This window comes from Perkinsus marinus (assembly GCF_000006405.1).
Source record: "Perkinsus marinus ATCC 50983 genomic scaffold scf_1104296951948, whole genome shotgun sequence".
Lineage (NCBI taxonomy): Eukaryota > Perkinsozoa > Perkinsida > Perkinsidae > Perkinsus > Perkinsus marinus.
This window is the reverse complement of record NW_003209090.1, coordinates 99,157-112,659: the sequence shown is the minus strand read 5'-3', so window position 1 is coordinate 112,659 and position 13,503 is coordinate 99,157. Positions and strand designations below refer to the sequence as shown.

Here is a 13,503-nt window from a genome sequence, read left to right as displayed (position 1 = left end):
ACCCTTTCCTTCTCTCCAAATTTCAATTTCGCAGGATACACGTCGATAACATCAGGCACGGTAGCAGGTGTAACCGCAGTAGGCTGTGGTGTCACACTGAGCTCAGGCTTACTGCCACTCACACTAGGGGTCGTAGCCAAGGGTACCTCCTCTACTACCGGCAGATTGCACCTTTCCATTATCTGGATCAACGGGTGTCGCGGCGTCGGAATCTCCGCAGGGTCGACTCTACTCCGAACAGCGCCACGTTTCTCACCAACATGTCCGAACTTGCACATATCCCCATATCGGCACTTTCCCGTGTCTCTCCAAAGATGACATGTATTGTCGCGACCCGGAGGGCCTACGTTTGCTTGAGGGTTGGGTAGTAGTTTAGCCTCGGCTCGCCTACCAGACCGACTCCTCGTCCGTGATGAATGGCGACCTCGACGAGGCTCGCTATACGCCGACGCATTGTCTTCCGGATCAGACATGCCGAAACACGTCGCAATCGGACACACTAAATACAGAGCCGTAGTATTCGCATTGATCCCACGACCGCCTTCGTAATCTTAAGTTGAAAGTTTGAGACAGAAACTCTCAGAGAGCCAATTGGGATAGATCCAATAGAGCAGACACCTAGTACGTGCGCAAGCCTTGAGTTGAATACTTAACGAAAACGCAAATGTTGAGTATTGAAACTAGTACTACGATGGCTCTCAGGTATATCTGACTCCAATCATCCCATAATCACATATCTAACTTCTGCTCCATCTGATCATGGACCGGTTTCCTGCTGCGCGGGAATGGTGAACTCTCAGGAACTGAGGAGAAAGAAAGTGCGAATGTCTTTGCGTAGGCCTGGATTGTGTGGAAGAGGGAAACACAACTCTAATGACTATTACTATGTAGTGACTATTTAAAATTAATTATACGTGTTCTAACACCAACTAGGCATCCAGCTAGAGCAGTTCGGTCAACTGTACTGAGCAGAAGCTACTATTCTCCAACGTAGTTCCTAACTACTAACGCTGCATAAAGTAATTATACTAGATACTACAGTACACACTCGGACAACCCTATTACGATTCATGTAATCAGCCGCCTCTATGGTGTCGTCCATCCCCATAACAGTCTCTAGACCCAGAAGGCTCGACCTGAAATCAAAGACGACTACGTTGACCACCATCATCCTTAAGTAGGATATTACGGTCCAGCACCAGGCAGTCGATGAAAAGTACTGAGGAGGTTACGTTCCATTAGCATTCTGCTAGGCATGTTCATGCCGAACATCACCGAGGCTGTCTCCATAGTGCGAGCCTGAGGACAGCTACATAGCTTTCTCACTGATAGGCATGTAGCACCTCCGCACTGACGAGACTCTTCTTTTGCATCGCCTCCACAGGATGGCTCATCCCCACACTCTCTGGGGCTGGGCGCTCCCCATGCATCAACTGATTGGGGAAGCAATCATTGGAGAGAGGTGGAAGGGAGTTGTTGGACATGTCCATGCTTTTTAACACAAAACTATGCACTGCAACGCCGAGCCAATTCAATCCCAAACCATTAATGCTACGGCAGGTGGAGCACATTCGAGCATGTAGCGCTCGCCATGTTGATCGATATGAGTCGAACGAACTCAAACTCAACATCTTAGTGCTGAACTCGGCAATCCTTCCCGGAAATGTGGCATCACATAATAATCCTCCTGAGACTATTAATGAAACAGTTAACGTTACGGTGGTGACCCGTGCTCATCATTGTCGAGGGAATCATCCCGCATTTCGACCTCCTCGTCCCGTAGGCCGTTTCGTGGTCTGTGGCTCCTCCGGAATGGCCGCAAGCCTTCCTCTTTTTGACTTCGTCTTGGACTTCGCGGCAACAGTAGAGGCCGGACGCTTCCTGACGTTAGCAGTCCCACACCAGCCTCAACACAGGGCCTACCGGGCTTTAGTCGGTGTGACTTCAGAAGTAGCGCTGGAGGATGTGGCCGATGATCGACTCTTCCTATCAAGACGATGAGTGTGAACACTGTGTGTGGAGAACTCGAAGGTATCCCACCTCCGCCTCTCTGGAGATGTATTCGACGAGGACGGAGCAGAACTGTCAGCTTGAGCTTTTGCCTGCAAGCGTCTGACAATATCGTAAACATGATAGCTAAGGCATGCCTAAGAGTTGTACGCTGAGTGTCTTATCTTCGGAAGACCCTCCACGTCCTTCTCAACATCACCGCGTACCGAGGATGACGCCTATAGCGGGCGGGGTTTCACTTCCATAACTAATCACACACCCACCAGGCTTTCATTATCCCCTTTCTCTGCTGTTACTGGACGGTGGATAGGAGGATCAATCGATGGCGGTACGTGCAAATCACGAGACTTCATCGACTTGCTAGGTGGGCTCTCTCTTGAGGACCTCTCTCTTGCCGCACGGGCATGGTCTTCTCCTATCGCCTCAAGAAGTGCAGTAGCAGCTTCCATACGGTCTCCTAAGAGTGAAAGGGAGCATGCAGAGACAACAGCTTTAATATGGTAAAACTGAACCCTCGTGAGATAGTGTGCATCGATGCGCGTCTAAATGAGCCGTGTTGTCGTATGCGTTTGACTTTGAATTCACGCATTCAACAGAGGCTCCTCGGACTTCTTACCATCGCTAGTTCCACCTGACTCCGATGCATGCGCCACATCTCGACCAACAGCTGAGAAGATTGCAAGATGACTACTTCACAGTGGATGTGGATACCTATCGAGTGGATCCTATCCATTGCCTCTAGTGCACTTGCTCTCGTAGTTCGTCGAACAGTCGGCGAGCATGAGATCTGCGTCAATCGTCCTCCACCTCGTGGAGTTCGTCTAGGTGCCGGTGTAACAGGCACTGATTGCACACTAGATGCCGGAAGCGAGGAGAGGTCTTCAACTATAGAGCCTGCCAAACAAACACCTGGGCTCACCTTACCGTGACTCAAGCGAAAAATTTTTTCAAGTATAAACCCAACAACAATACGATATTATATTCGTCAGAACCCATAGTCAAGGTAGGCTACCTTCATTTGCCAGGGCAGACCCTGTTGGACTCTGTACTGAAGCCTCCTTATCCTCACTCGACATCATGGACACCACCCCAGCCGACGATGGGTTCATCGCCATACTAACGGATTCAGTCGATGCTTCTGCCTTATTTCCCTTTCTGGGACTTCGCCTCCTCGGACTGGTCTTCATGGGGGAATATTCCTCCTGCGCACAGTTCCAAACTACCAAGGTGATAATAACGACTACTTCTACAGTCACCTCAGCCATCTGACCGTGTTCATCTTGAAAGTCCGCAGCGTCAGAAGCAGAGTGAAAGTGGTGAGGCCGAGCTGAGAAACAAGCACAGTCTCATCAGCGGAGCGACGCTTAGGCGGATGAATAACACGAGAATTTGGGGGATGAGGTTCCCATAACAAACCAATAGCGTACTGTTGGATGCAGCTTCCGCATGTATCTCTTCCAATGCGGCGATTGCTGCTCGTCGTAGAGGCCGGCCAGTGGCAGACATTGGGATCGGCGGCGGTTCCATTGCGTCTACAGCCTCTCGATCGCCTCCAGCATCATCGAGGACTCCTACATGGGAGAGCATAAACAAGAATGAACAGTGGCGCTCGCACCGCTTCGCTCTTCGACCCTTCCCTCATGATCATAATGCTCCTCGGCCGTAGATCCCTCATCATTCGCCTCATCCTCAGCCGGCTCACTTCCCAGTATTTCAAGCTCCTCACTTTGACTTTGTTGAGAAGAGGGTTCATCCAATTGTGGTAGTCCGCCCGAAGAGGTCGGACTATGATCCCATTCGATCGGCCCGCTGCCCAGAGGGCTCTCTACCTCCTCATCAGGCGAGAACTGCAACGACTCGGATGAGGACTCAATAAGATTGGTGTCTTCAACAGCCTTGTACTCCAACAGGGAATCAGCTGTAGGCGTTTTGGCCCCCTCCTCCTCTTCCTCCTCCTCCCCGTCACTGTATTCTTCATCGTGTGTCGCATCAGGTTTCCCGATCTCGCTCTCATGTGCGGGCAACAACTCTGCATTATCCATATCTAGCTCCTGCATTTCAGATTCGTCTTCCATCACTTCTGCCTCCTCAGAATGCTCCTCCCCTCCGTGGACCTCAACTTCTTCCATCAACACTTCCTCATCAGTCGATCTCGTTGAGGACTGCTCAGAGTTCCCCTCAAGTGCCTCGACAGCTTCCCCAATGCCCGCGCTCTCCTCCTCCGATTCGGAACCCTCAACCGGTGTGCTCGCTTCCGAAGTCTCGGAGCCCAGAGACATCACTGATGGCGAGGACTCGGACACTTGTGAATGTGAAGATTGTGCAGCGTGGACCTGATCGAAGTGAGTGGAGCCAGGCAGACCGTGCGTGAGCCATACGTCAATCTCGTCTCCCTCCATCACAGTATCTAATGCCGGTCGAGTAGCTTCCTCCGAGGACGACAACACTGCTAGGAACGAAGGTCTCGTGACCTGACTTAGCGGCGACTCGAAAGAAGCTTCCTCTTCGTCTCTTCTCATCCCTCCAACATCCTCTCGTATTGGTACCCCCAGATGGATCTAGAGTAATATTGCAATACGAAAGTGCACCGAGAATGTCACCGGAGCGCCCTCACCTGCCCTTCATCTGTGAGCTGCTCAGCCTCCTCCAGTGCAGAGTGCTCAGAGCATAGACTACTGGTCCTACGCCGCTTCCTCAAAGGTGCCTCTTCCATATCGTCAACTCTCCCCGTCCCAGCCGAGGCAGCAGAAGATACGGGGCTGAGCTCTTCCAAGGACCGAGCTCTCTTCAAAGTAGACCGACATAGGCCGTCCCTCATGACCGAGAGGATATAATACGGCCGTATAGAGCGCGGAATGTGGTCGTAGTCGCCGCTATTGTACAAGCGCAAATATGCAGAATCTCGGTGGGTGTTGCCATGAAGTCCATTAACATACGTAAAACCCGGACCGAAGGGCTTCGATCGATCTAATCTACTGCTTCTGGTCGAGGCCATACCCCCATAGCATGCATCAAAACCTAAACCGATCCGTGCTCATTGGAAGCTGGAAAACGCAAGAGGGTGACGGTTGTCGTTAAACAATCACAAATGATGGGGAGGGGCAAGTATACAATGAGGGCCGATCTCGATTCACAAGGCAATGCGGCAGTAGAAGTCATCATCGTCGCGGAGTTGATCTCAAACGTGTCACGTGAGGAGTGTCTTCCGCGCTCGTCTCCGACGTTTCTGCAGTCATAGTCGTTGCTACGAGATGCGATGCACAGGAGAGCAGCTCAGCCTCTCGCAGCCTCTTTCGAGTCTCCTTATCGCGAGGGTCTGCCTGTTCTACTGGTCGGCCCTCCAGGGCCGCTTCGAGAATTCCCTTCGGGTCCGAGGCAAAGGCCCTCATGAAGTCAAGGCGGTCCGCCGCAACTATGAGCTGAGACATGATGGCTGAAACCGACCCACATCATAGCTTAGACCAACTCACATTATTGCAGCTACTCTTCAGTGCAGAGAGGGCATCGGTTTTGAGGTCAGGAAATGAAGCCAGTCTTCTCGCCGTCGGTTCGCTGCCTGAACTACTCGAGTGATCACTATCAACAGCTTCATCCACCCACATGTTGTGTTCTGCAATGGAGTGTCGCAGTAGCTGAGGTCAACTGGTATCGTATACACCATTTCCGAGGCCGTCGGGTCAAATTGATCGAAACTGACAATACTCCATGATCAAATTCACTGGAGCTTCACGCGTTTTACGTAGGGTGATGTAAAACTCAGTGAAGAAAATATTTGCGCTATGCAGTAGCCGTGAAATATTTCTTCAATAGTGTTTTTCATATCACGGGTGAAACTCCATTGCTAACTACAGTACTCACTTCAGCTTGTGATTTATCACTACTGGTCCGGGAGGCTTGCACATCCGAGACGCAGCATCATAGAGCTCCTCTACCGTCCTCTCTGGAGGCGGTCCAGGCGTCATCAAGTCCTCAGGGAAGAGATGCTGACGAAGGCAACAACATCGTCATTGCCAGTCTTGATGTGACTTACCGCTGTCAGAAGCGCGTCCGGTTTGAACTTAACCTCCCCGGTATCATTCTCGATAACTAGATTTTCCCGTCGGATGTAGCCCCACAGAGAGCGGACCTAACACAAGCAACTACTTCAGCAAATGCAAAGATGTTCCTCACCAAGGTCGGCATCGTTATACGTCGTCTTCCAGTGACGATCTTCTCTATCTCTGGGGGTACTTCAACCATGGAGCCAGGGTAGTCTCGCATGAAAAAGACTAGTTTCAGCACGAGCTCCTAATCATACTTCTCGAAAAGCTTCCACAAGCAGCAATCACCTTGGTGCCTTCCTGACTGAGCTGGATGCCATCGTATCGGTCTCCAGCCTTCCTCTCCCATACCGCGGGGATTTTGTGTTCACAAGTGTCATCGGATATTCCCAGGATAAGGAGTCTCTCAACCACGTCCGAGAATTTAACAGCATTGGAGATCCCCACAGTGTAGCCTTCGTCCGATACCACATCTCCCTGAAATGACTAAATTACCCACCGCGAGGGGATGTAAGAATAGTAACGTCATCGACCGACGATGAACACAATCAATGAGAGGAATTACACTTCATAGTTGCCCACCTTTATAAAGAGCGTCCACCTCCCACATGAGAGCTCCTTAGACCAGTCAACATGATGTTGAGGGACGGCCTCAGACCATGCCCATCGCTCAGCTGCGTCCTCTGGGTATAACTTCCCTCCAGTGGTATTCCAGATGTGCAGCCGGAGTATGGGGTTCCGCGGAGCCTAAGATGAGAGAATAGCTCAACGGAAAACTCAAACTATCACTTACCAGGCCCCTCAAGCCAGTCCACGCCGCACTCCGACCAGTACCCATTTCCACCGTGTTCCGGTAAAGGGCTTGTCTGTCGTTCACCGCTGTGGCGAGCTCCGCATCGGCGTCGACCACAGATCGATAGGCCTCAATAAATGGCTTTATGGATGGCATTGAAGACAGCGTCTCCGCCTGAGGAAAATAGAAGTGACAGCACGGTGAGGGAGTAAGAAGCCCCCGATAGTACAGCTTGCAGAACTGCATTATCCACAGCGTCGACGCCATCGATGGCTGACATTATCTCAATACTCACTGAGCTAACATGAGGATGATCAGTTTCCACCGATCTTCAACACCAACGCGGTGGGGCACAAGAGACCGCTGTGATGAGAAATCAAACGATGAGAGCCGCAGGGAGTAGGTGGTAGTAGACCATTCAACCCAGCGGGCCCATGTACGTTAGCTCCTCGTGGAGAGAGCAGGTGCGAAATCAATAGTGCATGAGTAAGTACATGGTACATTCTACCAACACTATCCTGTGCTGGGTACGGACTCAGTGATTCTCGGACAACTCGATTCACACACAATGACTGCTGTACCATACGGACCCACAGCCAGCCAGCGAACTCTACCGCGGGGGAAGTTCCTGGTCACATCTAGAGGTGGTATTACCACATCTCTTTGACGTCTTGTTGTGGACACCTAATTGAGATCGAAGTGCACGGGAGCATGAGTTAGAGTGGGGCTGTGCTGTGAATTGATGCAGATGAACGACAAATGCCGTCCCCCCATGGGACTCACTCTTCCAGCTGTGTTCTCACCCCATGTGTATATACCCCAGTCCCTCATCGCAGGCCCCTCCTCCACAGCAGCCGGGGTAGGGCCGCCGCCGCCGACGACCCTCCGAACCCATGCAGCGCAATGGCCGCTACTGCACTGCACCACCTGGACCTGTATCCGCTTCGGAAGTCGGACCCGCATGAAGGTCTGCTGCGAATACTGAATAATCATTCTCGCAGGTCGGAGTCCATATCCCAGCATTACTTGCAAACTCCTGCCGCACTGGCCCTTCTCGTTGTCCCCACAAGCATAGACAGCATCGTGGTGTTCGTCATGGGGCGTATGGTCGTAAGGCGTGTCGTTGATGACGACGAATGACGTATTCGGACCGGCGAATATCCCCTCAGGAGCAAGGCCCGAATTCTAAAATCACGAATCTTGAGGCCGACATGGACGCTATAGACTATCGGAGGTAGTCGATCGGGCGGTAGGGGCCTACATGGGGTGCGAGCTCCCGAGTATGCTGCTGGTCGAAGTCGGTTGGCACATCTGCAATTTTAGTTGGAGTAAACCGTAAGTGAGTCTGGAAGGGTGCATAAATCACTGATGGATGCGAGGGTGCCTTCTGTTCCCTCATATTCTCTAGGGGAGATGAATTGTTCGGAGCACACCTATCCAGGATGCTTCCTCAGAAAACTACCTTCGCTACCTGCGCCTACCTCGTGTCACCATGACCGAGCTGCAAGAGAGTATCATCACCCCAGGACCAGACCTCGCCATTGTCGTCCAACACCATAGTATGATTGTCACCGACTGCTACACTCACTCCACGTGGCTCCCGCACATACAGGCCCTTCTTGCCAAAGAAGACCCGTGTAGCGACACCCAGTACCCCCTGGATAGCAGGATCTACCGCACACTGTCCCCTGGAGTTACTGCCAAGACACCATACTCCACCGTCCTGGTCCAGGCCCACAAAATGCCCAGCACTGACAGCTATCGCCGAAAACTTAACACTTTGAGGCAGGCCCGGGCACACGCTGATAGAGTTCTTCCCACGAGTAGCGACAACATTCTGCACGACATACACTCTACCATCATCTCCCAGTAGCCAAAGTGCAGTCCGCGAGGATTGAACGTCTACGGCTCGCACATCCGAGGGAAGTGGCACCACCTTTACTACCACGTCGCCATTCTTCCCATTACTATTACCCTTCCTCCACAGCCAGGCTTTACCATTCTCTGCCACAGCGCCACCGAACCCATCCCCAAGAGTTACACGGGTCCACCTTTCATTGGGTAGAAATGACAAACGCTGCGCCCCCCGCCTTGTTCGCTCGAGAGAAGGCCCAACCGAGCCCATAGCATAAATAGAAACTTGCTCGTCAGGGCGTGAATCCCTCGAGCCCTCACATTGAGAGTACTGCCTAACCGAGAAGATCCCCAGTGTGACTACGCTGACGGGTGCTATTCTCCGCCATGTAGTGGCAAAGAGCCTCTGCATCATACATTGAGACAAGACCTGTAAGAACTCATCGAGCCGTCCGCTCTTCGAGACCACCCTGAGAGTGCCGTTTTTCATTTGCCATCACTGTCAACAAACACAACCCGACTATCATCATACGGAAGGAAGAATATTATGTACATGCAGAATCAGAGCTTCTTAGCGAAACTCTCTCTTTCGTCCTCCTCCTCCTTGGCGGCCATAACCACCCGAAACTTAACTCACGGTTGAGTGCGAGGACCGACTTACGTCTTTACTTCGGGATACTACCCTTACAATAATGATCAACTGGCTCTTCCCGCCAAGATGTGTCCCGCGAATTGTAGACAAAAAGCTTCCTATTCAACTCAGACGGCAACCGTACGTCCGTCTTTTTTTCCCAGAGATCAGTGCTTTTCCGGACGTACTCTTGAGAACTATACCACGGTACAGCTGAGGAGGTCACTTGCAAACAGGCGTCTGCCATATATTACTTAGTACGGGATCTAACAGCGGGAGCTGCCACAACAGGAGAATCTAACCGCTCACACCCAAAAGAGCAACGTAAATAATGCAATGTGTTATTTCGACCTTTATGAGAGGATCGTTGGTGTGCAACAGCAACAATGCTGATTCATCGATATTCGCTAGAAAATTGGTTTTGACGCATCGCTGAGTGAAAGGGAATAATCATGGTAAATGGGAGAAAAGCCAAGGCGTAGATCTCGCGCGCCCGAAATTCTACTTTTAGGGGGAATTCTCAAGGCAACCAGAAACGGCGCAAGATTTGGACAGGTGATCCCGCTTAGCGGTCCCAACGTATGTGGATCTCGGTCCCAACGTATGTGGATCTCGGTCCCAACGTATGTGGCTACATAGGGGGCTCCTGCCAGAGCCGAGACGCGCGCCTTCGGCCCGCTTTTTTGTACTGGAGATAAGCACGTGTCCCATACACCTCGGCCCTTACGGGCCGCTTCACAGCTCCTCTTCTATAACACTAGAAAGCTTACGACATAAATGACCTAGGTTCGATCCCCAGGCCTGGCTTTTTTTCTGTATTTTTCATGTTAGCGCGCGCCCGACTCCGTCTGCGTAACTTGACAGTTGATTTTTTTCGGTTATGCTCAGTTCATACTATGTCGCTCAGTCTATGCAAGTATAGCGAATCTCCCTGGACTCCAGGGCCTGGAGACTGGCTGCTCGTAATGCATAGATTCTGAAAATTGATTAGTCCAGCAGTTAGAGGGGATGAGCTCTGTCGAATTTATTTGAGGGACATTGACTGGTCACCAATAGGAGCCTTCTAGTAGAAGGGATACTTAGAATGGCATTGCCATTATGGCAACAGGGAAGTATGCATGGAAAGCTCATCAACACCAGAAAATGTGCTCGCGATCACCAGCACAAATTCTTGCGCCCCGTACGTTACCTTCAATTGAATTTGGGCTGCACATCCTGGGGTGGTTCACTTCTTAGCAACTCAGCAATGGTGCCGAACTCGGACAAGTGCGCACTTGTTACACCACTCTTTTCTCACCAACGTCAACTTAATACCGTTGTTAACGGCTGAGCAATCGTTCTCATCTTCACAACACTCAGAAATCTACTACTCGCCAACCTTAGCGCCTGCGTTTTCATATCTCCACAGCACAGTCTTAAAAGTGCTGAATTGTGAATTAGTGTGAGACACGCACTACGTTTCAGCAATTTTGGCAGCTCTACTCAACATGTGCTGAGTTCGCTATTCGGCTACGTCCAAATACTCGACCTGGCATTTCGCGAGAAAGTCAGCAAGAGTGCGCATATGGAACGTGGCGACCCGACTCCCAACAACTCGTCTCTGTCATGGATACTTCTTGCCTGAATCTTAAATTCAACTATGCCTGTCAACGATTTGGCACTCTCGACAAATCTCAACTGTCCCTGAAAGTGCTGGGTTGATGATATTCACTACAACTATCTACGACTTGGCACTCTGGCTCATATATATACTCTATATAGTATATACATATATACCCTGGCTATCGCGTCATATTGTGATGCGATAGCCAGAGTTCCGCGCTGAACACGGGCCTGCGAGTGTACCTGGATTGTTGGATGGTGACAGTACGACCTTTGACGCCACCCTCCCCCCTACGCCGTGATGTCGGTGTTCCTCAGGGAAACGTTCTCTAACGGTGGATGGATCAGAGCCCGAATCTGTTACTGCAGTGACGAATCGATTCTGGCCAGACAACTGAAGGAGAAACGGGTGCCTGTTATCTATAAGGCCCGCAATACCTCCGGCACGTCCAGCTCATCATTCGCAGCAGTTGGTCTGGTCTCGACTTGCAAAGAGATAGTAGACTGGTCGGGAGACCAAAGAGTAGAGTCGGGATGAATACTTGCAATGGTCCTTCAATCGGAGACATGGCCTACATAGTTGGCTTCCATGTAGGCTATAAAACGCTCTATGTCAGCACCTTGCGGCGCGGTCTGCAGTAGGTGCTGCCAGGCCGCAAGATAATCGTCGACAGGTAGGCACGCAATCCCGCATATTCGATATAACCGCCGTCCTTTATCCGTTCTCAAGTGCCTGGGGACTCGGTATTCAGCCGCCATTTCATCTTGCATATTACGGACCCAACAGCGACCAAGATGCCATAGACCTCCTCTAAGTTGCTCTTCACCAATCTCCCACATTGATACCAATGCATTTCGCATCGCAATTTCATAGTCCGTTATGTAATACAATGTGCTAACAATGTGGAAGAGTTGACGCTGAGCAAGGTCGGTACGAGTTTGCAGTAGTGCTCGTTCGTACTCCTGCTGCGTCCGCCTTGTCATCAAGACGAAATAGGTAGGAACATAGTGGCCATCTATCTCGGCAACTCCGGTCCATAACTGCTCCCAACCAGGAGGTGCGACGTAGAACGTTCCATCCCACAATAGCCTAGACGCACGATTCAGAGCAGCTATACCGTGATCAGTGGCCCAAATGAGCATCGGGTTCTCCGCGTTAGAGTACAGAAGAAATCGGATCTGTTGTCCGGTCCCGCGCGTGCCCCTACAGTGGCCGGCGTGTTGTTCTGCAAGCCTTATGAAATCCTCGAAGTAACCCCGGCGATCAAGGTCAAGGCGACGGGGCCGGTCTCCCGGAGCATTCCCAGCCCTATACCTTGCAGCATTAAGATTTCCCTCACCATTCGTGTTAAAGTAAGCATTTCCGTGATCTGCTACAATCTCCGCAACCAAATCACGCCGATTGCCACCTCGCGCGACCTCCTCTTGAACCCTGCGCCTTAATCTTGTTCGCTCTTCCCGGGCAGGATCAGGAGCAGCGGTACAGGAAGGCCGATTGGGACGTGGGGCACGAACCAGATACGACGACCCGTCACGAGTCTCAATCAGCAACGATACTGTACAACCACTGCAGCAATACCGGGATTTAGTCTCGTTGGCAGCCCGGGTCCGCCGCCACTGCCGGTTGCCGATCCACACCGATCTGTTGCCGCCGTCAGTAGTTGAGAACCAGTCCTCAGGGATAGGCGCATCGGGTCTGGGAACCTGACATGAAAAGATAGTATTGGTGGCCAACGAGGCAGGTCTTACGTCGTCGTCATCCGCCCCAATGTCATTATGCGGAGAGGGCTCGTCCTGCTCTGCCGCAGGCCGCGGTGGAAGCCCCTGAGGAGCTGCCGCTTGTGGCGGTGCTACTGCTGGTGGTGGTGGTGGTGATGCTGCCTGTGGTGGTGGCGCTGCCACAGGCGGGGTGGGAGCCCCTGAGGAGCTGCTGCCGCCTGTGGTGGTGCTACTGCGAGTGGTGGTGCTGCCTGTGGTGGTACTGCCTGTAGTGGTGCTACCGCCGCGGCTTGTAGTAGAAGCAAATTACCCAGAATAGCTGTAACCGTATCTCAAACGTCCAAATTCTTCAGGTCAAAAGAACCATCGAAATGGAGCCACCGTCTGCCGTCGTCATACCGCAGTAGAGTGCCATCAATGGCTAAACTGGCTAGCGGACTCTTAGTACAAGCCCAGAGGAGCTCCAACTTGAAGAAGATTCTTTCCACAGAACTTGCTGGGCTTTCAAGTTACGAGTATCCTAGACAATCTACTATCTTGGGGGGAATAAGCCTATAGGATTTCTAGCCTATCAATGATTCCTGGCAACATCACACGTCGCAGTGGTGGCTCAAAAGCGAAAGCGTGTTCGGCGAAAAAGCGTTACTGGAAGGCAGCATCAAGTAAGGCAGCGTTGGATAATGGACGTCTCCTAGATGAAGTGGAAACGTCGATATTGAACGGGCTATCGAGCACAGACTTCTTGGAAGTCGCCCAGCGATGGACCAGATTGCTCCGAGCTAACGCCGATACTCCTATCATGGGATTGGCTGTTCGCCAAACTGCTCTCCCCCGCGTGCAGAGGACTGCTGAGT

General features: G+C 51.6%; 4 protein-coding genes across 4 annotated transcripts; all 4 read right to left on the bottom strand.

Moving 5' to 3' along the window:
- Positions 1-729: 729 nt before the first annotated feature.
- Pmar_PMAR013497 (Proteasome maturation protein, putative) lies at positions 730-1,490 on the bottom strand (the record flags this gene model as incomplete). The annotated part of the gene is made up of 4 exons (XM_002777409.1): positions 730-803; positions 1,066-1,136; positions 1,190-1,299; positions 1,344-1,490. The coding sequence occupies 4 exons, from the start codon at positions 1,488-1,490 to the stop codon at positions 730-732; spliced, it is 402 nt and encodes a 133-aa protein (XP_002777455.1).
- Positions 1,491-1,751: 261 nt separating this feature from the next.
- Positions 1,752-4,828, bottom strand: Pmar_PMAR013496 (conserved hypothetical protein; the record flags this gene model as incomplete). The annotated part of the gene is made up of 12 exons (XM_002777408.1): positions 1,752-1,881; positions 1,924-1,986; positions 2,041-2,112; positions 2,161-2,228; positions 2,274-2,467; positions 2,627-2,677; positions 2,722-2,904; positions 3,023-3,212; positions 3,267-3,337; positions 3,438-3,581; positions 3,626-4,568; positions 4,625-4,828. The coding sequence occupies 12 exons, from the start codon at positions 4,826-4,828 to the stop codon at positions 1,752-1,754; spliced, it is 2,313 nt and encodes a 770-aa protein (XP_002777454.1).
- A 1,036-nt stretch (positions 4,829-5,864) lies between these two features.
- On the bottom strand, positions 5,865-7,123 carry Pmar_PMAR013495 (hypothetical protein; the record flags this gene model as incomplete). Its single annotated transcript, XM_002777407.1, has 7 exons — positions 5,865-5,993; positions 6,041-6,136; positions 6,181-6,297; positions 6,339-6,527; positions 6,633-6,797; positions 6,844-7,017; positions 7,073-7,123. The coding sequence occupies 7 exons, from the start codon at positions 7,121-7,123 to the stop codon at positions 5,865-5,867; spliced, it is 921 nt and encodes a 306-aa protein (XP_002777453.1).
- Positions 7,124-8,320: 1,197 nt separating this feature from the next.
- Positions 8,321-8,871, bottom strand: Pmar_PMAR013494 (hypothetical protein; the record flags this gene model as incomplete). The annotated part of the gene is made up of 2 exons (XM_002777406.1): positions 8,321-8,680; positions 8,818-8,871. 2 exons carry the CDS (start codon positions 8,869-8,871, stop codon positions 8,321-8,323), a joined length of 414 nt encoding a protein of 137 aa, XP_002777452.1.
- Positions 8,872-13,503: the final 4,632 nt, after the last annotated feature.